General features: G+C 41.2%; 1 protein-coding gene across 1 annotated transcript in view; it reads left to right on the top strand.

The window, feature by feature from the left end:
* VIPR1 (vasoactive intestinal peptide receptor 1) overlaps window positions 1-23,529 on the top strand; it is an 85,042-nt gene that overhangs the window by 41,195 nt on the left and 20,318 nt on the right. The window contains exons 3-5 of the mRNA XM_007499811.3: window positions 7,789-7,896; window positions 19,182-19,288; window positions 23,310-23,407. Of these exons, the coding sequence (XP_007499873.2) occupies window positions 7,789-7,896; window positions 19,182-19,288; window positions 23,310-23,407 (313 nt within the window). The remainder of the gene's footprint in view (window positions 1-7,788; window positions 7,897-19,181; window positions 19,289-23,309; window positions 23,408-23,529) is intronic.

A 23,529-nucleotide genomic window follows, 5' to 3' on the forward strand; every position in this document is an offset into this window, starting at 1 on the left:
AGGGACTCTGCCCCTGGGCCACGTTACCCTCCCCTACCAAGAATCACAAAGACTCTGAGAGATTGCATTTCTGCTCCACCCACCTACCCCCTCTCCTCCTGTTACCGACAAGGAAATTGAGGTGCAGAGAAGGGAAATGACTTGTTTGGGGTTACATGGCCAGGGAACTGCAGAGCAGGGAGACTCAGCCAGGGACTCTTTTCACTGCCCTGTATGTCAGGAATGGAAAAGTGATCTGGGAATGGGAAAAGCATTGAATTTGGGATGAAGAAGTCAAATTCCAGTGGGTAGATGGCCAGGCCTAGAGACAGGAGGTCCTGGGTTCAAACCTGCCCTCAAACACTTCCTAACTGTGTGACCCTGGGCAAGTCACTTAGCCCCCATTGTCTAGCCCTTACTGCTCTTCTGCCTTAGAACCAATACACAGTATAGATTCTAAGACAGATAGTAAAAGGGAAGGAAGGAAGGAGGGAAAGAAAGAAAGAAGGAAGGAAGAAAGGAAGGAGGGAAGGAAGGAAGGAAGGAAGGAAGGAAGGAAGGAAGGAAGGAAGGAAGGAAGGAAAGAAGGAGAAGAAAGGAAAGAAGTTCCAAATTCTCAGTCTGATACAATAATAATAAAAGGATTCCTATAGTACTTTAAGATTTATAAAGCACTTTGCAAATATAATCTCATTTTTTCCTTCTAGAACCCAGGGAAGTAGGAGCTATTATTATTCCCAATTTATAGATGATAAAACTGAGGCAGACAAAGGTTAACTGATTTATCCAGGGTCACATAGCTAGTAAGAGGTCCAATTTGAACTCCGATCTCCTGACTCTAGGAATTCCATCCACCTAGTTGCCTACTTTCCAACTATATGTGGAACTTTGGGTAAGCCACTTAATACCTCTGAGACTTCACTTCCTCTTCTTAAAATGGGGTTAAAAATTCATAAAATAGAACTAATATTACCGATTTCATAGGGTTGTGAGAAAAGCACTTTTTTTGGGTTTGTTTTTGAATCCTCACCTTCCAATCTTAGAATCAATACTGTATATTGGTTCTAAGGCAGAAGAGCATTAAGAGCTAGGCAATGGGGGTTAAGTGACTTCCCCAGGGTCACCCAACTAATGAGAGTTTGAGGCCAGATTTGAACTCAAGAAGCATCTTCTTGACTTTAGGCCCCTCACTCTATCCACTGTACTACCTAGCTGCCTTATCTTATTGTATGGACTATTCTTGGAAAGTGAACCCCGCCTTTCCATCTTGCCTTTGAGTTCTTAGATTAGATTTGAAGGCTTCTGAGGTTCCTTCCAACACAAAGATTCTATCTAAGAATGATGGGCTGAAGATATAGACATATGTATGTGTGAATGTATATGTTTAGATTTATTTAAGTACATATCTATATATACATATATTTTTATAACATACATATATATGTGTGTATATATTCTAATACTTCTTAGATGTCTGATCCTAGGCAAGTCTCTTTTTCCTCCCTGGGTTGTCCTCTGGAAAATGAGAATGATAATACTACCAGTTCTCTCCCCTTAAAATGCCACAGAAATAAGAGCTCCTATTATTTGTGTCTTTTGCCCATCTGTTTATACCTGTCTAAGAAGCCAAGCTCTGGAAGAAAGTTAGCTGAGAACTCTCAAGGGAGGAGCATTTCAAAGACTTAATCACAGCTTCCAAATCCTGCTTTCTGCATCTTTCTTTCTCTCTGAAGAAAGCTTGAGTGTTTCTTCTTTTGCCTACAGGATCAAGCCAATAGTCCTCAAGGCTGACATCCAAAGACCCATTCTCCTCCCCAGCCTCCCAAGTCTAATCCTGCACTTGGTTTCCAGTTTTCCCTCACTCCTTGCCTCTCTACAGGACCTCTTTAGTCTTTACTGTCCTTGCATATGCATTGCCTGCTAATGTTTCTGGATCTCTGTTAATGTGTCTCTTGGCTTGCTTTCTCTTTTTCTTTTCTCCCAAATCTTAGTCATTCTTTGAGGACCAGCTAAAACTGAGATGCAGCTTTAGCAGAAAGCAAAGGGCTACAAAAGGTGGTGTTCACTCAAGCTATATTGTTATCTCTATTGAAATGACAATCCATCGGTCCCAGGGTTACATGAGCCTCTAATCTCTCTTGTCAATCATTTCTCAGTCCATATTAAAGTGCTTTTCATTCCCATATTTAATCATCATTCCAAAGTCTATAGTATTGTGCATTTCCTTATTAATAATAAAATTTCAACATATCTCTAAACTAAATAACCAAGCTCAGAGCCCACATCCCAGTTCATCAAAAATTACTTTTTTAATAAACGGATGAAACTCCCTTTTCCAATAGTAGTTCCTCATATCTCTATATTAAATCCTTTAATCTAGAATTCAAGGAATATTAAAAGTACTAAGTCAATAATGCATCACCAATGAACTCAATAATAAACATAAGCATAGATACTTTTTAAAAAATATTTTACTTTTGATAAAGATCAAAGCCCGAATCACCTCAAAGCTTCACTGTAACTGAAAATGATGTCTCTTCACTATTGAAAACTCACAGACCCACATCATTTAGTTCTTTCAGAATAAAAAACTCTTTCTGAGAATCTTCTTCAACCTTTTGGTAACACAAAGGGTACAATGGTTTCATAAAGTAAGATGATATCTCCATCTGACTTCTTCCGTTTATCTCTCCCCATGACAGGAACACAATTTTTTCAGCTTCTCAAATTGTTATTCTTAATATTCTCTGCAGGAACACTTCTTAAAATTCTCTTTATGTCTCTTCACAAAATAATAGTTAAGATAGTTCTAATGAATAAAAGAGAGCAGAGTGCAGGACCTGGAGTCAGGAAGATTCTTCCCGAGTTCAATCCTGGACTCAGAACTTACTAGCAGTGTGATCCTGGGCAAGTCACTTACTTAACCATGTTTCCCTCCATTTCCTCATCTATAAGATGAACCAGAGAAAGAAATAGCAAACTACTCCAATATCTTTGTTAAGAAAACTCCAAATGGGGTCAGAAAAAGTAGGACATGACTGAAATGACTCAACAAGTGAGATAGTTTCTTTTCTCACATTTTTTATGTCTTCTTTATACTTTATCTCTTAGCTATTTAGACACTTTATCTCCTTAGATCACAATTGAACTTTCACATGATCTCCTTCCATAGAGAGGGCCATTTCATAGAATGACTATTGTGACTGCAATTCTTAACATCTTAAGGAAACATTAACAGTCTCTATTTTGAGGGTTCTTAACTTTTGTTTGTTGGTGATAGGGCGCCTATGTCAATCAGTAAAAGCTATGAACCTTTTTTCAGAATAATGTTTTTTAAGTCATTGAAGAAAATGTTCAATTTAAATTAGTGAAAGTAAGGATGCATTTTTTTCTCATCCAAATTCACAGCTTTGCCCCCCATAAAACTCATCCTTATCTTGTTGGAGGTCTGTAGACTTCAGGTTAAGAATCCATGTGCCATAACTGTCTAAGAGGCTTTTCAAAGAGAAGGAAAGAGAAAGATCAAAGGAGAGACAGTACTCCTGTTTAAATGGCAAGAAGAGACAACTACGACTAGACTCTTGTTTTGTTTTTCCTACGTAGTAAAATGATGCTTGTACCAAAAAAAAATGATAGAGATTTAAAAGCTAAGTTGGGAGATAATGAGAAAGCCCTGACTGCCCTTCCTGAATCCAAGTGAGCTGATCCAAACAAGGTTATTCCAGTACACAGAAAGAATTGCCTGATAGAATTGCTGAGCTGATGCTGTCAGAAGGTGACCCTTGAAAGTGAAGAATAGAGGAGATACTTCAGCGCTGGAGAAGGATTTTTAAAAACTGTTGGGAGATAGGAAGATAGTATGGTGTGAAAATTAAGCCAATGAACTTGATTTTGGGTTACTAACAAAATTCTAGGAAATAATAACGGGAAATGAAAAGGGAATTATGGTCACTGAGACCAAGCATGACTCCAAGAATAGACCAGGACAGAGCAACCTCATTTCCCTTTCTGACTACTAAATTAAGAGTATGGTATAGATATAGTTTTTGTAAAATTTCAACAAAGCATTTGACAAATGCTCTTATGTTTTTCTTGTGGACAAAATGGAGAAGCTGGTTGAAAGACTAGATTCAAAGGATAGTTATTAATGCTTTGCTTTGTGCTACAGTCCTGGCTTCAACCACCAGAGAGCCACATCCAAGTCTTCAACTACCCATGAGTCCATGACCTCATCTATAAATGCTATCAAATTAGATAATATTTCTAAAAATCACCTAATACAGTGCCTGGCACATAGTAGGTGCTCAATAAATGCTTGTCACCCTCCCCCCTCCCAAAGAAGATAGTAGAAAAAGAAATTCCTCTTCTCACCTCCTATGAATAGAATCAGATTGATAGCAGAATGAGAAGGTCAGGGCTAGCATAAGAAGGGGATAAAGGAGTGGCAATCTGGCATCACAGGCCAAAGTTCTTCCATGACTTCTCCCCACATCGGACTCCAGGGACAATTAATGAAGTTAAGTGACTCCAGGGCTTATTGGGAAACCTTCCTCATTGGCTCTAAATTGAGCACGTGTGTGTGTATGTGTGTGTGTTACCCAAAAGAAATATTTATCCATGAAGTGGAAAGAAGATCGGATTCATAATGAATTCACTTGGATCACACAGTCCAAAATTTGGAAGGTCCATCTAGACCAGACATAGGTAAACTATAGTCCCAGGGCCCTGTTTCTGAATGGCCTGTAAGTTAAGAATAGTTTTTACATTTTTAATAAAGTTTTATTGTACTAAAAACATAAAAACCATAGGGGAAACTATAGAAATATGTTGCGAGACAAAGTCAGGATCCAAAAAGTCCTCAGCAAACTAGAATGTTGGATTAAATAGGGAAAAGATAAAATTTAATAGAAATAAGTGTATGATTCTATACTTTGGCTTTAAAAAATCAATTGCACAAAGATAGGATGGGAGAGATGTGGTAAGCATCGGTTCACATGAAAAAGATATAAGGGGAAAAAAAGACATAAGGAGTTTAGTGGATAATAGCAAGATAGAGCAGCCAAAGATATTAGCATGCTCATAAGCTAGAGAAGCATAGTATCCAGAACAAGGAAAGTGGAAGTCCCTCTGAGTTCTGGCCTGATGAGGATATGGATGGAATGTTTTGATCAGTGCCGGGCGCCATATTTTAGAAATAACACTGATATATCCCAGAGTGACCAAGATGAGGGGACCAGAATGATGAAAGGCCTCAAAGTTGTGCCATACAAAGATTGCTCAAAGAAATGAGGGGTGTTCAATCCAAAGAAGAGAAGACTAAGGACAACATGGTGGCTGTCTGTATTTAAAGGTATGGCATGTAGAAGAGGGACTTGACTTGTTCTGTTTTGTCCCAGAGGATAAAATTAATAGCATGCAGTGAGGCCAATATAGGCATAATATAAAGGGAAATCTCTTCATAATTAGAGCTGTACAAAGTGGAATGAACTCTCTTGAGAGATAATGGAGGTCTGGATAATCACTCATTGGGGATATTATAAAGAGTATTATTCTTCAGTAACATATTAGACTGGATGGTCCCTGAGGTCCCTTGCAACTAACTCTGAGGTTTTGTGACTCATAGAATCACAGAATATCAGAACTGGAAGGACCCTTTAAGGCCATCTTGATCAACCATATCAATTATAAAATGAGGGAATTTTTTAAGGGGAGAAAATCAGGTCCAGAAAAGGGGTGGCCAAGGTTCCACAGCTTGTTAGGGGTAGAGCCAGAACAAGGAAATTGATCTGGTTTCCAGGGCAGATACTGGAGAAATTTCTACCCTGTGGACTCATCTTCCTGATTGTTGATTCCTCGATCTAGACTGGCATCTCAGAAAGAACCCCAGTCATGCTCACTTCAGCTAATTGTCACTCTCTGGACTCTACCTCTTTAATCATCTTCCCTATGTTCCAGGACCTTTTCCTACCCTTACTTTCTAGATCTGTTATGGTGGGAAAATCAGTTAGCCTCTATTTGCTTTAGCTTCATTCCTCAACTGTAAAATAATAATAATAATAATACTTACCTCTCAAGGTTGTTGTGATAAAATAAGATATCTGTAAAGCACTTAGCATAGTTCATAGTTAATAGTATGCACTTAGTGTTTCCTTCCTTCCTTTTCCTTCTTTTCTTCCTTCCTTCCTTCTTTCCTTTCTTTCTTTTTCTCTTTCCTTCTTCCTTCTTCCTTCTTCCTTCCTTCCTTCCTTCCTTCCTTCCTTCCTTCCTTCCTTCCTTCCTTCCTTCCTTCCTTCCTTCCTTCTCTCCTTCCTTCTCTAAAGATCCCTGACTGATGGGAGGCCACAGATTTACAGACAAAAATAAATCATAGATCCAAGCTCAGTGAGGACTCTTCAAGCCAATCCATATTTTCCTTGTTTTTTTTTCCCTTGCTTTCTTCAGAGGAAGAAATGAAAAAAATACTTCCACCATTCTGATGCAGGTCCTCATCACCTCACACCTGGACTGTTGTAATAACTTTCTGGCAGGTCTGCCTGCCTCAAGTCTCTTCCCACTCTAATTCATCCTCCATTCTACTACCAAAGTGATTTTCTTTAAGTGCAGGTCTAACCAGGTCATCTTATTCAGTAAACTCCACTGACTTATTACTGCCTTCAGGATCAAATAAAAAGCATTCATAACCTAGCCCCTTCTTATCTTTCCAGTCTTCTTATACTTTCTTCCCCAACATATTCTCTTTGATCCAATGACACTAGTCTCTTGGGTGTTACGTGAACAAGAGCTCTAGTCATTTTCTTTGGCTGTTCCCCATGCCTGGAATGCTCTCTCTCATCTATGCCCATTACCTTCCCTGGCTTCCTTTAAGTCACAACTAAAATCCCATCTTCTATAAGAAACCTCTCCCAAACCAACTTAATCTTTGTGCCTTCTCTCTTGTAACTACTTCCTACATATCCTGGGTATAGCTTGTTTGTACATATTTGCTTGTTGGTTGTCTTCCCCATTAAATTGTGAGCATCTTACCTCTTTTTGGATCTCCAGACTTAGCACAGTGCCTGGGACTTAGGAGACACTACATATTGATGATTGATTATTTGTCAATAATACTGATTATCTAGATCCCAGCTCTGACACTCACTAGCTATGATCCTGGGCCTCAATTCCTTCATGTTTAAAATGAGGATAATAATCCATACATAGCAAAGTTGTGGAGAAAGCAAGTTGTAAACTAAATGTTTCTGTGAGATGTTATTAGCAGAGCTTGTGGTAACAGGATCAGAGCAGAGGCAAAAAGGCAGAGAGGTTGGAAGAGGGGCTGGAGGGAATGAGAGGAAGGAGGGGAGGAATCATAAGGTCATTCATTTAAAGGGAAGGAATTTTAATGAGCATCCAATATTTCTCAAACTTTCAAGTCTCAGAACCCCATTACACTCTTAGAAACTCTTGAGGTCTCCTTGAGGAGCTTTTGTTTATATAGGCTATATCTATTGATATTTACTGTATTAGAAATAGAAACATCTTAATGTTATTATGAAAATAGCTTTGACTTTGCAGATGCCCTAAAAGAGTCTCAGGGTATCCAAGGAATCACTGGACTTCAGTGAGAACCATTGATCAAGACTAGTCCTTGTCCTCCATTCCCTTGTTTCAGAGATAAGAAAAGCAAGGCCCCAAGAAAGGCTACCCTCATTATCTTTGTCTTCAAACAGACTGGTCCAAAGTGACACAACTAATAAATAACAGATCTGGGATTTGTGCCCTGATAACATCAGCGACATGTCTAACGTGTTCTTGCCTTTTCCCTTCTAGGATGCAAATACATGTGGGACAATATCACATGCTGGCCACCATCTGCCTGGGGCCAGGTGGTCATCCTGCCCTGTCCTTTGATCTTTGCATACATGTTTCCAAACCATGGTAAGTGGCTTCAGGTTAAGGATCTGGTCCAAGGACGGGGAGGAGGCAGTATTCGGGGTGGTCTGTATGCAGAACTCTTCCTTGACTGAAGCAGGAAATTGTGTGCTTTAATCCAAGTTCTCAACCTGTCATCAATACTTTTCTGTGATCCCTATGTATTCAGCCTTGTGGAAGGGAGAGTTGGAGCAGACTGGCTCTGAAGGTGCTGCCCTCCAGGACTTTACAGTCTGATGAAGAAATTGAAAAGGGCATTTGGAGACCATACAATCTGGGAGAGATAAAGAAAGAGCAGGCATAGACCTGCCTTCAAGGGGTTTGCGGTGGCTGGTGGGGGACTAAGAGAGGGAGAAGGTGGGTAGAAAGAGAGACAGAATTGGGCCCCACTTTTGAGAGCTCTCCATCTGAGGAAAGAAAGAGGAGAGGGTCAAGAAAAAAATAGAGGAGAGGCAGCCCTGGACCCTGTCCTGGGGGATCTCTAAGTCTAACAAGGAGAGAAAGAGGGAGGACAGCTTGAGACTCTACCCTCAGGAACCTCATGGCCTGAAGAAAAACAGAGGAAGAATAGACCTACATTCTGACCTCAGGGAGCTTATAATCTTTTTGAGGAGATAAAAATTATATATATATATATACATATATATATATATATATTGGGGTGAGGAGAACACTAACAATGTTGGGGAGGTTAGAGAAGAGAAAGGTGCAAGGATCATGAACTGAGTGAGCCTTGAAAGGTGGTAAGAACCTCAAGGGATGAAGTTGAGAAGGGGAAGCATTCCAGGCATGGTGTATAGCCTGTACATCAAATATAAGGCAGAAGAAGGAACATTAAAAGGCCAGTAGGTCAATTTGGCTGGAAATTGGGGGGGGGTGACAATATATAGAAGGGGGAAAGAAAGAAAGTTTGAAAAGATTGTGAAGGGCATTACATACCAAACCAAATGGTATGCATTTTATTGGGAAATCCAGTGAAGCTTCTTGAGTGTGTAAGAGACTGATGCTTTAGGAAGATCATTTTTGTAGCTAAGAGAATGATTAGATTAGAAAGAGAAAGACTGGAGGCAGAAATGCCAACCAGGAGACTTTTGCAATGGTCCAGGAAGAGATGGCTGTGTAAATGGACACACATGACTAGATCTGAGAGAGAGCTGTGCTGAGCCTCTCTCCTTTAGACAATGGGCTATATGAGGACCTGGCCCTCCCAAAGTTGGGACACATCTTTCTTCTCCATCAGCTTTGTATTTATTCCCCCAGCAGATGCTCATACTCGGGCATCCATACTCTTACCCAGATACTTTTTTATTATTTTTAAAAGTGCATACTGGTATGGCTAACACACATATATAGGTTGGGAATGGGATCAAGGCTCCAATGGGGTTAAGATTTGGTCTCAGGCTAATTTAGGGGTTTTTCATGGATTGTAATAAGTCCATAATGGAAAATCTGAATAAGGTGAAAAGAAGTCCCTAAATATCAGGTGCCAAGGAGTTAAGTTAGACAATAAACATAGCCCACAAGGGAAAGCTAGATCAAAGGTTTCCCAGGAAAAGGCACCTCTCTCTTTCACTGGAAAGGTGATGGAATATGAGAATTCATATGCAGGTATAGTTCTTATCAGTTGCTCAACTAACTAAAGATAGCTCACTGAGTTGGAGAGAGAGAGAGAGAGAGAGAGAGAGAGAGAGAGAGAGAGAGAGAGAGAGAGAGAGAGAGAGAGAGAGAGAGAGAGAATATGTGTAAATGTAGGTGGTGATATATTTGGAAATGGCTGATAAAGTCATTGGCCTAACTTTTTTTAAAAGGCTTTCTAGGTCACTGATAATAGGCCTAAAGGACAAATAGGGGATTCAACTGGAGTTAGAGGGAAGTTTGATCTTGCCCTCTAGACATTAACTGAGAATGCTGTCTCATGATCTCACTGAATTTCTGTGGCTAAGCTACTGTATGGCATATTCAGGATAAGGGATCAATCTGTCTAAATGATATAATGTACTTGGAAGCTATAAAGAGTGTCCAGAGAAGATAAGTAAATGAATACATTGTTGGTGGAGTTGTAAAGTGATACGATCATTTTGGAAAGAAAATTTGGAACTGTACAAATAGAGCAATTAAAATCTCTATACATTTTGAACCAGAAACTCCGTTATTGGGCTTCTAACCCCAAGGAGGTCATCAATAAGGGGGGGGGGGGGGCAGAGATCTCCTTACTTGCTTACAGTGGTACTTTTTGTGATAGTGAAAGATTGAAACCAAAGCAAGTGCCCATCAATTGAGGAATGACAAATAGCAGTACAGTCATCCTATATTGCAGTTCACTTATCACAGAGTCACTGGATTAAAAAAAAAAATCTAATGCTGTATTGTGGAGTTTTCACTATATTGCGTGGGATTTTGCGGGGGGGATACCATAATGTACACAATGGAAATGTAGTATTCTACTACCACTTGTGCAAGTTTGTCAACATGAGATTGATCATGGCATACTATTGGCTGATGGAATGGAATGAAAGGAGACTAACCACAGTGCTGTTCTGTATCCTGAGTGCTGATTGGCTCAATGACTGCACTTGGTGGATTTTTACCTATTGTTGAGGGAGGGGAGGATCACTGGAAGGTAACTCCTGCAATAGGTGAGGGATCACTGTAATAGGTATAAAGGAATATTACTATGCTGTAAGAAATAATGTGTGTGATAAATACAAAACATGGAAAGACCTACATGAACTAAAGCAGAATAAAGTAAGCAGAGTCAATAAAACAATACATATAGTAACTGCAATATAAATGGAAAGAACGATGGTATAACATACTATGTCTCTCTTCCTCCCTTCCTCTCTCCTTCTGTCTCTCTCCTCTTTCTTTCTCTGTCTCTCCCTTTCTTTCTCTCTCTCCCTATCTTTCTCTCTCTCTCTTTCTCTGTTTCTCCCTCTCTCTGTCCCTCTATCTGTCTATCTGTCTGTCTCTCTTTCTCTCTCACACACACACATTTGTAAGTTTCTTGAGAGTGAGATTACATCTATTTTGATCCTTAGAGCCAAACATGGGGCTTTGTACCCAGTAGGCCCCCAATAAACATCTATTAAATTAAGTTCAGTTGTGTCAGATATCAACTCCATTGCTTTACTATTTATCCTATCTGTGATCCTGAACAAACCTCCCTCCTTTCTCTGAGCCTTAGTGTCCTCTTCTGTAAAATGAGAGAGTTCAACAAAGTGACCCCCTAGATCTCTTCCAGTCATAGAAGTTGGAGCTGTAAGCAGGGGTGTGTGCTCTTGAAGGTTTTAGGAGCCAGGTCTGAGAGTTAGGGAGAGGGAAATGTACTCATGATATATTTTGAAAGAGAAGAGGGGAATGAAGATTTTTTTTATCTGATAGTAAGGATTAAAATCCTGGCTCCTGCCTAATAAGCTAGTCTGAATTCTCTGAGCTGGGGCTAAATAGTAAATGTGCCTCTCTAGATTTGTTAGTGGGATTCCCATGGTGACAGCGATTATGCCCAGATCCTCAAGAGTGTTTTCCATTTTGGTTGGTCAGACAATTACTGAATTCAGACCAAATGGACCTACATTGGGTTTGGCACTCAGAGTGAATATTCTGACTTTGGTTTCCATCCACAGATTCCATCTACGAAATACCCTCTCCTACTGCTGCTATACTGCATAGGTCTGTGACCTCTCCTGAACTCTGAGCCATCAAGGCACAATTTATAACTTGGCCATTTGGGCAATTTTTAATTCCCATTTTACACATGAAAAAAAACTGAGACTTAGAGGTGAAGTGACTTGTCCTAAGTTACACAGCTTATAAGAATCAGGGATAGTTTATATATTACTGTCAAAATGTCAAAAAGCAAAACAAAACTCAGCCTGAAGGCCTGAAATACTTCAGAGTGCACTGAACCAGATTAACAGGAAAAGTTAACATTAACATGAAAGTGAAAATAAAGATGTCACCTTTTCCTCCATCCCAATTCACAGATCCTCAGAAATCTATTCATGCATCCCTCACCCTCCACCCCACCCCAGGGGCAAGGGACAGAGGGGTCCTTAAGAGCTTCTGTACAAAGGAAGAAACTGAGACCCAAGGAAGAAAACTATTTTCTTAAAGTTACAAAGACTTTAAGTAGTAGAATTTGGGATTTGAATCCACGCCCTGTGACTGGAACACCAGTGTTCTTGGAAGCTGAAGGAGCTAAGAGAGGACTAAAAATGTCCAAGTAATGACGTGGGAAATGGAGGAATTTGGGGGCAGATTTCCCAAATGAGGTGAGAGGGAATGAAAGTTGGGAGTTCCATAAGCAGGGCTAGCCAAACCTGTCCTAAGTGCGGCTGTGGTTCCTTTGATTAGATCAGAAGCCTCAGCCCTGAAGAGTCCTTCCTTCTCTTGCTTCTGTTTCCATTGGTGTGTTTTCCTTGTTTCTTTGTTTCCCACCAAAACTCACCTTAGGTTTAGAGAGGAGGGAGGGAAGGGGCATGTGCCCTTCAGGCTTCTGTTACTGAATGGAAGGAGTTAGGGTTAGAGTTCCAAGTCCTTGAGGGGAGAGGCTGAGAAGTGCTTGTTGTCTGGTCTGAGGGCACAGGATGGCTCTAAAGCCTGGGAGAACCCAGGAACAAGGATAATTGGGATAGTTAGGGATCCTTAACATCAACAGTCTGAATAAACAATCCCAGCAGGTCTGTCCGTGTTACAATAACAGCAATAACATTGTTGCTACTAATGCTTTCATCCTACCGTGGTTTGCTGTTTACAACACTTGCCTTTGAACATCCCTGAGAGACAAAGTAGGGCAACGTTTAATGATCAAGGCTTGGTTCTTCTCCCCCTGCTAGACTGGGAACTCCATAAAAGCAGGACCCAGATTACATCTAATTTAAAATGTAAATCTCTCCACCACAGGTGCTTAAATGCTTGTCTGGTGATGACTGTAGAATAAAATAGAAACTTGTGCTCCTGGCATTCACCCAAAGCCCTCCACCATCTTGCTTCCAAACTAATCTGATCATATTTTGTTGTCCTTCATGCCTCTTTATTCTATTCAAATAGAATGACTCTCTGTGACCTGGAATCCCACCACCCCTATATCTACCTGTTGAAAAATCCTTTTCTTCCTCTAAAGGCCAGCTCTTGTGGTATATTGAGAAAAAAAAAAGCAGTGATTTAGGAGGAAGAAGATCTGGGTTCAAATTCCATCTCTGATGTTTACCATCTATGTGACCTTAGATAGGCAAACAAGCAAGATAACTTGACCAAGATCACACAGTAATGGTCTGAGGTTGAATTTGAACTCTGATCTTCCTGATTCTGGGCTGAAAGCTATCCACTGAGCTGTCTAGTTGCCCATTGTTTAATTAAAATGGTTTAGGTCTTAAACTGTAGTGATTAAAATAGTGGAAGATATAAATTGTGATAGATATAAGAGAGGGTGAGTAAATTTGACCGCAGAAAATATGTTTCACTACAGTGTCTTGGTTTTTAAATCAAATATAAGGTGGTCACCAGGGAAATATTCCCAATTATTCAAATACCCAAGTCAACTGGGTTTTATAGAGATTTTTAATTAATAATATAATAAGGAATTAGAGAAAGAGAGAAAGAGTAGGAAAGGAATAATTATGAAGGACCTCAAGCCAATATGGCCTAGACCTGAGTCTTAAGAGAGAGAATCAGTCAGTCTTTTAACACTCACCACAAGGTCTGCCTAAACAAGGATTCTAGTGACACCAGGCCAGCTCCATCTCAGCTGACTTCACCAGAGAGCCTTCCAGCCAGAGACTGTTCCAAAAGGCCCCTCTCCAGAGCCTCCAGAGGGACAGAGTCCCCTTAGAGGAGCTCCAGGGAGACCTCCTTAGAGATTGTCCTCCAAGAGCTTCCCTTCTCCAGAGCCTCTCTCAAGAGATTCTTCCCAAGCGGTCCTCATCAGAGATCCTCCAAAAGGATATCCTCAAGAGATTCTGCTTTTTCTTATATAGGGGTTTTTCTCCCATGTCACTTCCCCTAAGTCCCTACATCTACCAATCACTGTAGACGCTTTCCAAAGGACTGCCCATCTAAATTCCTGCTAAGTCGACCAATCTCCTTAGTAAGTCTGAATCAGAAAAAATGCTGCTGTGTTGACCAATCTCCTCAGTAAGTCTGAACCAGTGAAAACACAGCTGAATCAACTAATCTTATTAAGACAAAACTTGCCCAATCCTTTTAGGTACCTAGCATCTCATTGTATCAATTCTAAAAACAGGCCTGGCTCAAAGAACTCCTTGCCCCACCATAAGCATGGATCCAAGTACTTTCTTTTGTTTAGCAAGGAGTTTTCTCTCCTAAAGCAGTCTTAAGTACAGGTGGAGTAGAGGTCCTCCCATTTCTGATCCTGGCGAGTTCTCACATCAGAATGGGGAATGTTTCTCAGTAAGGAATTTGTTCCAATTAAGAATTCCCCGATGGGGAAATTTTTAACATTCACAAGTCTGAGAGATTTATACCATAAAGATAGCTAATACATGATATGATGATATATGACATATGATATATCATATTAGATTATACCACACCATTATACCATGATAATTATATCATATCACATCATGTCATATATTTTATCACCCCAAATTATGTTATATATGCTAGGTATGAATGGATTGTGATGTGAATTGTTAAAGGACGGACCCAAAGCAATGAGACCGTCACTGGAGTATTATATATAATAAAAGTCTCTGTGGTAAAATGGAAAGAGGGCCAGCCTTGGAGTCAGAAAGACCTGACTCTGACTCATACATACATGGGCTTTGGAACCAGATGGATGGCTTTCAGTGCCTCTGAGACCTTTCTGAGACTGTACATTTGCCTGTCTCATTCCTCTTAAGAAACATCCATGTTGGGAGTTCCCACACCTAGCTATAACTACAATTTTAGGGGGAGAAAGACAGAGAGAGAAAGGCAGACAGAGAGAGAGATGGAGGCAGAGTTGGAGACAGAGAGAGATAGTAGATAGATGTTAAATAATAGATAAATGGCTCATAGTTCTCTCTCTCTCTCTCTTTCTCTCTCTCTCTCTCTCTCTCTCTCTCTCACACACACACACACACACACACACACACACACACACCCTTCATCATTCTCTTCACTCATTCCTTGGGGCCAATCTTTCAAATTTCTTTAGACCTTGTTTTCTTTCCTAACCTGGGTTCCTCTTAGGACACATAAGAGAAAGAAGGCTGTATTTAAATGCAAAGGACTACCTAGATCCAAATCCTGCCTTTACCACTTACTAACAGTGTGACTTTGGGTGTCATTTCACTTCTCTCTCAAATTGGGAGGAGTTCAGTCTAGATGATCTCCAAAGTCCCTTCTACCTTTAAATCCTAAGCTTCTCTGATTAGAAAGAGAAGAAGCATTTATATAAAATTCACCATGTGTCAGGTACTTGTTAAGCATTTTACAAATATTATCCCATTTAATCTCATAAAAGCCTGGAAGGTAGGTTCTGTATTTATCTCTATTTTACAATTGAGGGAACTGAGGCACATGGAGGTTAAGTGACTTGCCCAGGAGCACACAGCTAGTAAGTGATTAATGATGGATTTGAACTCAGGTCTTCCTGACTCCAAATATAACTAGGTTCCACTGTGCCAGGCTTGCTCTCTACTAAACAAGCATCTCAATTTCATCTCATCCAATTAGTCCTTTGTTGTACTTAACCTATCCTCTCCCTCAGAGAGGCTCATGGTTCATTACATTAAATGGTAATTTAATGATCCCTTGAAAAAAAGAATACAGATTGAGCCCCAGGGCTTGATGGAAATTAATCGTGGCCTGACTGATCAATAAATCAACAAACATTTATTAAGGCTTGATATGTGCCAGGCACTAACCATGCTAAACCATAGAGACATAAAGAAAAGGGCAAAAACACAGTCCCTGCTCTCAAAAAGCTAACATTCTAGTTAGGGAAACACCATGTAAACAAATAGATGTAGATGGATATTTTTGTTTTTTCTAAACTTAACAAACATCAAATAAAATGTATTATTTCCTTTTTATAAAGTAAAACAGAAAGAAAATCGTATATGCAGTCCTGATAACTTCCAAAACTGACCAGGTTCATGCTTCCTTCTGGCTTTTCATCTGCTCTTTTCTGTGTGATTTAAAAAGAAATTCTTAAGGGATTCTCTGTTCTTTTCTTTTTTGGCAACATTTCACTCACATTTCTCCCTCCTATCTACTTCTGTTAGAAAGAAAAAAGAAAACTCCCAATAACATGTATGCAGAGTAAAGCAACCCCAGTCCCCATTCTGGCTATGTCTCCTATGTTTCATTCTGTGCCCTGAATGCATCTTCCCCTGGTCCAGAGTTGGGGTTTCATCTGTCGTGGTTAGTCATTGCAATGATCGGAGCTTCTAAGTCTTTCAAGGTGGTTTTTCTTTTCAATGTAGTTATTAGTGTGGTTTCTGCATGTAATTGTGGAGGGATGCAATAAAATATTACTGGGAAGAAAACAACATAATTATTATTGCATGCATGCAAGATACATGTAGAGAGAAGGTAGCAGAAGGATTTCAGAAGCAAATGCTCTTCTCGGGTCACATAAAGATGAGTGCGGTTTCATCATGGATCTCAGAGCAGTGTAAAATAAGTATTCAAAAAGAGAGTTATTACATGTTTAATATGATGGATGTGGCCAGTGATGGGCAGTGAGAGAAGCGGGACCCTCATGTTCTGAAACTTTATATTTTTCACAAGTTAGCATTAGTTAAACATAAATTGCAAAATCTGTATTACTAATCCTTGTACTGTACTGTTTTGTATTTATCTTAGTTTTGTACTGTTGTGCATTATTAATTACCTATGCTGGTCTTGTATTGTTCTGTATTTACATTAAATTCTGTACTGTTGGTCATTATTAAACCTATAGTGGTCTTAGACTATACTGTACCATCCCTCATGTTCCAGAAGGGTAGTGAGACTTCTCCTATGCTGACAAATGATGGCAAGTAGGACAATGGAGAGAACATGGGACATGTGCTCTGAGGGCTCCGGCAGTCCAGGGGAACCCCCCCTAAACCTTCACGTGCCCCTTTCCCCTTTTTGTTATCCTCAAATTCACCTATGATGTGTCAGACCCCAAAATACACCTCGACCTGGATTTGTACCCTCCTCCTTTATGCCTGTTTTCCAGGGTTTTCTGTCTGTAACATCCCAGAATGCCAAGGGGTGGGCTATTCTGGGAAAAGGTAGATTTCCCTGGAATGGAAAGTGACAAGCCTCTAGACCCTCAATAAATATGCAAACCCTGATGGGGGGATAGCATTTCATTGGTCCCAAGGCTATTCCATCAGCTATTGGGCTATTCTACCAGTTCCAAGGCTTATTCTATCAGCCCTTAGGTCATTTTATCAGCCCAAGTTATTTTACTATCCTAAACCTCTCCTTCATTAAATAAAATTCTTTCTTATCTCCGGATTGGAGTTTTGAACCTCCCATTCTAGGAATGAGGCCCTGCTACCAACTTTGGAGTGTTTTTCCCACAGCAAATGTATGCTAGTCACTGTGCTAAGCACTGGGTATTCAAATACAAGTAAAATTTAAAAGTTAGTACTCATCTTCAAGAAGTTTCCATTCTAATTGGAGAAGACAGTACACAAAGGGGAGGCTAGAAGCAGGAATGGGTTGGGGGGATGGAGGTACCCAACTTAGGGGCCTGGTTTTGAAGTCTGGAAGCCAGGAACATAGGGAGGAAAGTGAAGGCCAGCTTGGGCTCTTTTACAAAATGGAGGCCCTAGGGGGATCTCACAAATATTCCAGGCTGAGAAGATTACAGAGATGGTTCTATAGTCCAGGGCAAGAAAACTCCAGGAGTGGATAAAAGTTCAAGGGCTGGAAACAGAATGAAGGACAGCCTGGGCTCTTCCACACAGTGGAAACTGGATTGCCTTACACATTCTCAGGCTGATGCTAGCTTACTAAGAGTGGTAGAAGCATGGCACTGAGCTATGTCTGTAGAAAGAAGGAGTTTGGGTTGTTTGGAGCCTCATTTGTGATCCGTGGCCCCTCTCTGCTTGAGGAGGGGATGGGGCTTACTGTAGTACACGATGCACATCCAGGCAGCACTCAACTTTTGGGTGCTATGCCCCTGTGTTGCTGGTGGCTGTTGCCCATACCTTTAGCATCCAGGATTAAGACTAACATTGGGATAGCTGAGGCCATAATACAAGTAGCAGCCACTGTGACCTGAACCATTGTTGTTGCTGCTGTGAACAAGCTAGGTGATAGCAACTTGAGATGGAAATCTCAAGGGATAGTGACCCAAGAGGCTATACCCTGAGGGTGGATTTCCCTACATTTGGGTGCTATCTCATGGGGCATCCCAAGTTCAAAGTCCCAGAGTTTGGGCACCAGCTTCCTAGAGGAAGATTCCTGCAATAGCATGCTTCTTAAGGAAAGGAAAGAATTGCATTGGTGGCCCCTTGAGACAGAGGATCTGCAGCCAGGTCTTCCAGAGGGCAAAGAGGTCTAGGGCTTGCCAATCTTCCTCCAAATTGCTATGAGCTACTAGGACAATTCAGGTCCATGGTGAAAGGGAAAAATTGCTGAGATGCCCCCAAAGTGTGTTAACCTCCCAAGGAGTCTGTCCCCTGTTTTTTCCTGTTTGTATTTCATGCATTTTCTATGAGAGGAAATAAAGGCTGTACTTTACCTAATATGTATGCATTTAGTGCACTAAGATTTGCTTACCCATCTCTAAAGAACCGTTTATGTCTAGTTTTGAACCTATTTAGATATTTACCAAGAGAATTCCAGTGGGCACAAAGAGCCCTGCTGAATAAGGCTCCCAGGACCTAAGCTGGTGGTTGTGAATCCAGAATAACTGGGTAGGAAAATGGGGTGGGGAACCTGATCCATAAGGTTGAACTTGTTCTGGAGCCAGGGTTAGGACTTTCATTGCCTGAGGAAGTTTAACTCATGCTTTGGGCTAACAACAAGCTGTTATCCCAGAGAGGAAGGGACATATTCCAAGCTTCTCTCCCACAATCCTCAGAATGCTTCTGTTTGGATTTAGAAACATTGTAAAGAAAGCTGCTCTGTCCTGGATCAGATGGCTTGGCCAGGGCCAGGGAGGAGTGTGCCAAGCAGACCAGATAGGTCTTTCCAGATAGGGAGGGGTCGTGTTTATGGGAGTAGCCACAGGCCAGTCCTCTGGACACTTTAGACTCCCGCCTGAACCACCAGGAACAGGTTGGGCCAGCTCAGGGGCCCTGGTCCTACATGACCCTTCTCTCCCTCTTTCTACTCAGGTGGTAATGTGTCCAGAAACTGCACCAGCGAAGGATGGACAGACATGGCCCCAGCTCCCTACCCTATTGCCTGTGGCCTTGATATCAACTCAACAGCAGAAGAGGAGGTGGGTTGCCCCCCCCCCATCAAAATATATTCTCCATCCTCCAGGAGACTTTGGAGTCACATCTGTTTCCTTATCTTATCCCCTAGCCCCAGAGAACAAGAGATCAATCTCAGGAAATCTGGGCTCTAAAATGCACCCAACTCTATTCTATGAGGTAGTTTCATTGGACTCACTGAGCTTCAGATTTCTCATCTATAAAGCTAGGATAATAATACCTCTACTGTCAACTGCATGGGGTTATTGAGAGGATCAGAAGAGATAATACATGTAAAGCCTTTTGTAAACCTTAAAATGCTTTGTAAATATCAATTCTCTTCTCTCTTCTCTCTGTTTCAAAGATAGAGGAAATTGAATTCCAAAGAAAGTAAATGACTTGCCAATGATCACACAGGAACAGCTAGGTGGCAAGCAGATAGAGTCCCAGGCCTGAAGTCAAGAAGACTTGAGTTCAAATTCGGTCTCAGACATTTGCCATGTGTGATCCTGAGCAAGTCACTTAACCCTGTTCACTTCAGTTTCCTCATCTGTAAAATAAGCTGGAAAAGAAAATGGCAAACTACTCTACTATCTTTGCCAAGAAAACCCCAAAAAGTTGAACACAACTGAAATGACTCCAACAACAACAAATGATCACATAATTTGTAAGTGTCCCAGAAGCAGAATCCAAACGCACGTCCCTCCTGACTCCAAGCCCAATATGTTTTCTACTATAATTTGTTGCCTCTATGGAACAATTCAAGATTCTTTTAGGAGACCGGGCTTTAATTAACGTTCTGCCACTAATTTGAGTTACCATGGTTGAATCTCTTCTCCTAGAGTTTCCCATCCCTAAAGAAAGGGTGTTGGGTTCATAACCTGGGGTCCATGTACTGGTTTTAAAAAGTTTTGATAACTGGATTTCAAAATAGTCATCCTTTGTTATTCTGTGGATTTTATTTAATGCATTTTAAAACATTGTTTTGAGAAGTCCATAGACTTCACCAGACTATCAGAACAATATGCCACTCAAAAAGGGATAAACCCCCCTGAACCAGATGATCTCAAAATGCCCCTTCCTGCTCTGACATTCTATGTTCTAAGGGTCCTTTGCACTCTGGCATTTTAGATTTCTAAGATTCCAAAATTCCCTTCATTATTCTAATATCCTCCTTGATGACTTTCCCAGAGAAAGAATGACCCAAATCATTGGTATTTAGTATGGCCTACCCTGGAACAGGCTGAATTACTGGACAGATAAAACCCAAATACCATCAGTTTGGGTATACCTGGTGTACCTCAAAGTTATAGTGCATACTGGGGTTCTGTTCCAAGCCAAGGCTAATCTCTTTCTCTCTCCTCCTCCCAGTTTAGCCATCTAAACCCTCAGGCAGTTCCCACATGCTAGCAATCAGGAAACTGGCAAAGGGGGTTCATAGAATTTAGAGCTAGAAGGGACCTCAGAGATCATCTAATCCCCTCCCTTCATTTGGGGAGTCTTTCCCCAAATAGGGAAAGAAACTTGCCTTAAGTGATAGAGCAAGTAAGTGTCATAAATTGGGAATTGAGCATTGGTCCTCAAACCATAAGTCCAGTCCTCTTTGCCACACCACACTGTTTCCCAGAGGTTAGCTCTACCCGGATGAAGGGCCAAAAACAACAAAGCAAGCAAAGATCCTAGCCAGAGGGACAGCCTCGGCCAACCACCATCCTTTGTCAATGGAAGAAGAAATGAACTCCTTTTGTGGCCCTAGAGGGAAAAACTGGAACTAATAGGGAGTTCCAAAGTATTGAATTTCAGCTCCATATAAAGGATAACTGTCTACCACTTTGTGCTGTCCCAACATGGAGAAGGCTCCCTTGTTAAGCAGCTTCCTACTACTGGAAATGCTTGAGCAGAGCAGTTTGATGACCACTGGCCAAGGATATGGTAGAAAGGGATTATGCTTCAGGAACAGGTTGTACCGGATGCCCTCTGAGGTCACTTCCAGTTCTCACTGTTCTTTAATATACTTTCCAGGTCTGATGAATGACACAATAAAATCTAGCAATGAAGCATTGTGGAGTTGAAAGGGACCCCAGAGGCTAACTTGAGCCCTCCTCTATATCCTTCCCAACAAGAAGTCATCCAGCCCTTTGTTCGAAGAAGACCTTTGTTGTGGGGGAACTTTCTAACTCCTGGAGCTGCCCATTCCATTTGCTCCAGTTTTTAGAAAGTTTTTCCTGACTTCAAGACCAAGTTGGCCACTTTGCAACTTCTACCCCATCCTTCCTGGCTCTGCATTCAAAGTCAAGCCAACTTGCCCAGAACAGAGGGAGAGATACTGCCTTGAGCCTCTTCCTTCCCAGAGTCCCCCATCTACCCCCAGAGTCGTGATTCCAGGCACTTACCACTCCCTTCTTCCCAGTGTCCAATGACTAAGATGGTAACTTATGATGGCCAGTGTTTAACAATGAATCTTGTACTCGTTAAAAATTTCCATCAAAAATAGTTCATACATCAAACCCTCTGCACAGTGTTAAAGTGGAAGTGGTAGGAGTAGATTAAATGACCTCTAAAGTCTTCTCTAGGTCTAAAAATATGAAGTCAAGAGTCCTAAACAAGCTGAGTTCAGGAGCTTTCCAGGGGCTGGATTTTTACTAATCAGCATTTGAAACCAGGATGATGGGTATAAGCCATTTAAAAAAATAGTCTATAACCTGTAGAGCAAAGCTAGATGCCAGATGATTTTTGGTTAGTGGCTAAAGGATCAGCTATCTTCCACCATGTTTACCTCCCACTCCCTGACAAGAAGAGACACTTTTGCCTTTTTTTTGTAGCTTTTCACCTTACCACACTCAATCCAGATTCATGGCCTAATTAACCTTTTTTTGTTAGGGGTGTGTAAGAGCAGGAAGGAGTGGAGGAATCAGGACAGAGGAAGGGCAGCTAGGTGGCACAGTAAATAGAATTGACTTTTTGTGAGTTCAAATCTGGACACAGACATTTACTAGATATGTGGCCCTAGGCAAGTCAGTTAATCCTCTTTGCCTTGGTTTCTTCATCTGTAAAATGATCTGGAGAAGGAAATGCCAAACCACTCCAGTATCTGTGCCAAGAAAACCCGTAAATGGTGTCACAGAGTCAGACATGACTGAAAAATGACTGAACAACAACAGGAGAAAGGAGGATGTTTAGTTATTCCCTCTTTCTTTTATCCCCCCCCCCCTTTACACTAAAAAGGGTGAATAGCTGACATCTCTTCCCTGAACAAAATGGTCAAGTGCTTCTGAAAGCTTGGGTCATAGATAACACTAACCAGAAGTCCTGTTTCAGTAGGACTTTGTAGCCTTACAAATCATTCTCCTCACAACAACTTTGTGAAGTAGACAAGGACCAGTAGTGTCTGTATTCCACATACACATTTGTTAAGTATCTGTTATATAGAGACCCCTAGAGAAGGTGCAGTGTTTCCATACGATAAGCATCCTAGCTTCAAGGAGGAGGTCTACGTGATCATTTGTCAGTCCAAAGAGGGTTTGGAGGAAGGAGCCTTCCATTGGGAAGTGGCTCCCAGAGGCTTAAAAACCAGTACATGTCCGGCGTTTCACTCTTAAGTCCTGGACCATGTCATTGGGAGAGTAGTTCCAGGCCTGGATTCAGGCAATATTCAGATGCAGGCTGACTGTGGATGGAACTTTGGCCACATACATCATTTCAAATAGGCAATCATCAAAAAAAAAAATTACAGATGCATAGAACTTCAAAGCTGGAAATCAAACCTTAGAAATATCTGGTCTGACCACCTCAGATGAGGAAAGATGCCTCGGTAGGGAGAGATTCACCCAAGATCGTGCAGCTCAGGTCATGCTGTATCAGGGTCAGGATTAGAGCCCTGGTCTCTCAGTTCTCTTCTGCTAATTGTTGGTGGGCTGAGGCAGCTTAGTATGGTGTATGATGGGGCTTGGGAAGGGATAAAGCTGGGCTTAATCTTCTGCCATTCCCAAAGGCCACTTTTTAATTAATGTATCTTTCTTTCCTTCCCACTCCCCATTGTACCTAAAGACATTTTTCTATGGCACTGTGAAGACTGGGTACACTATTGGCCACAGCCTCTCCCTCATCGCACTCACCATAGCCATGGTCATCCTGTGTATGTTCAGGTGAGGCTGGGGTCTGGGGGTGGTATGGGAGAAGGAGTGCTATCTCCAGGACCAGTTTGGGGATATGCAGGGGGGACCCAGTCCATTCACCTAATCCTCTAATTATTCTTCCTACCAGGAGC

Source organism: Monodelphis domestica, chromosome 7 (assembly GCF_027887165.1).
Source record: "Monodelphis domestica isolate mMonDom1 chromosome 7, mMonDom1.pri, whole genome shotgun sequence".
Classification (NCBI taxonomy): Eukaryota; Metazoa; Chordata; class Mammalia; order Didelphimorphia; family Didelphidae; genus Monodelphis; species Monodelphis domestica.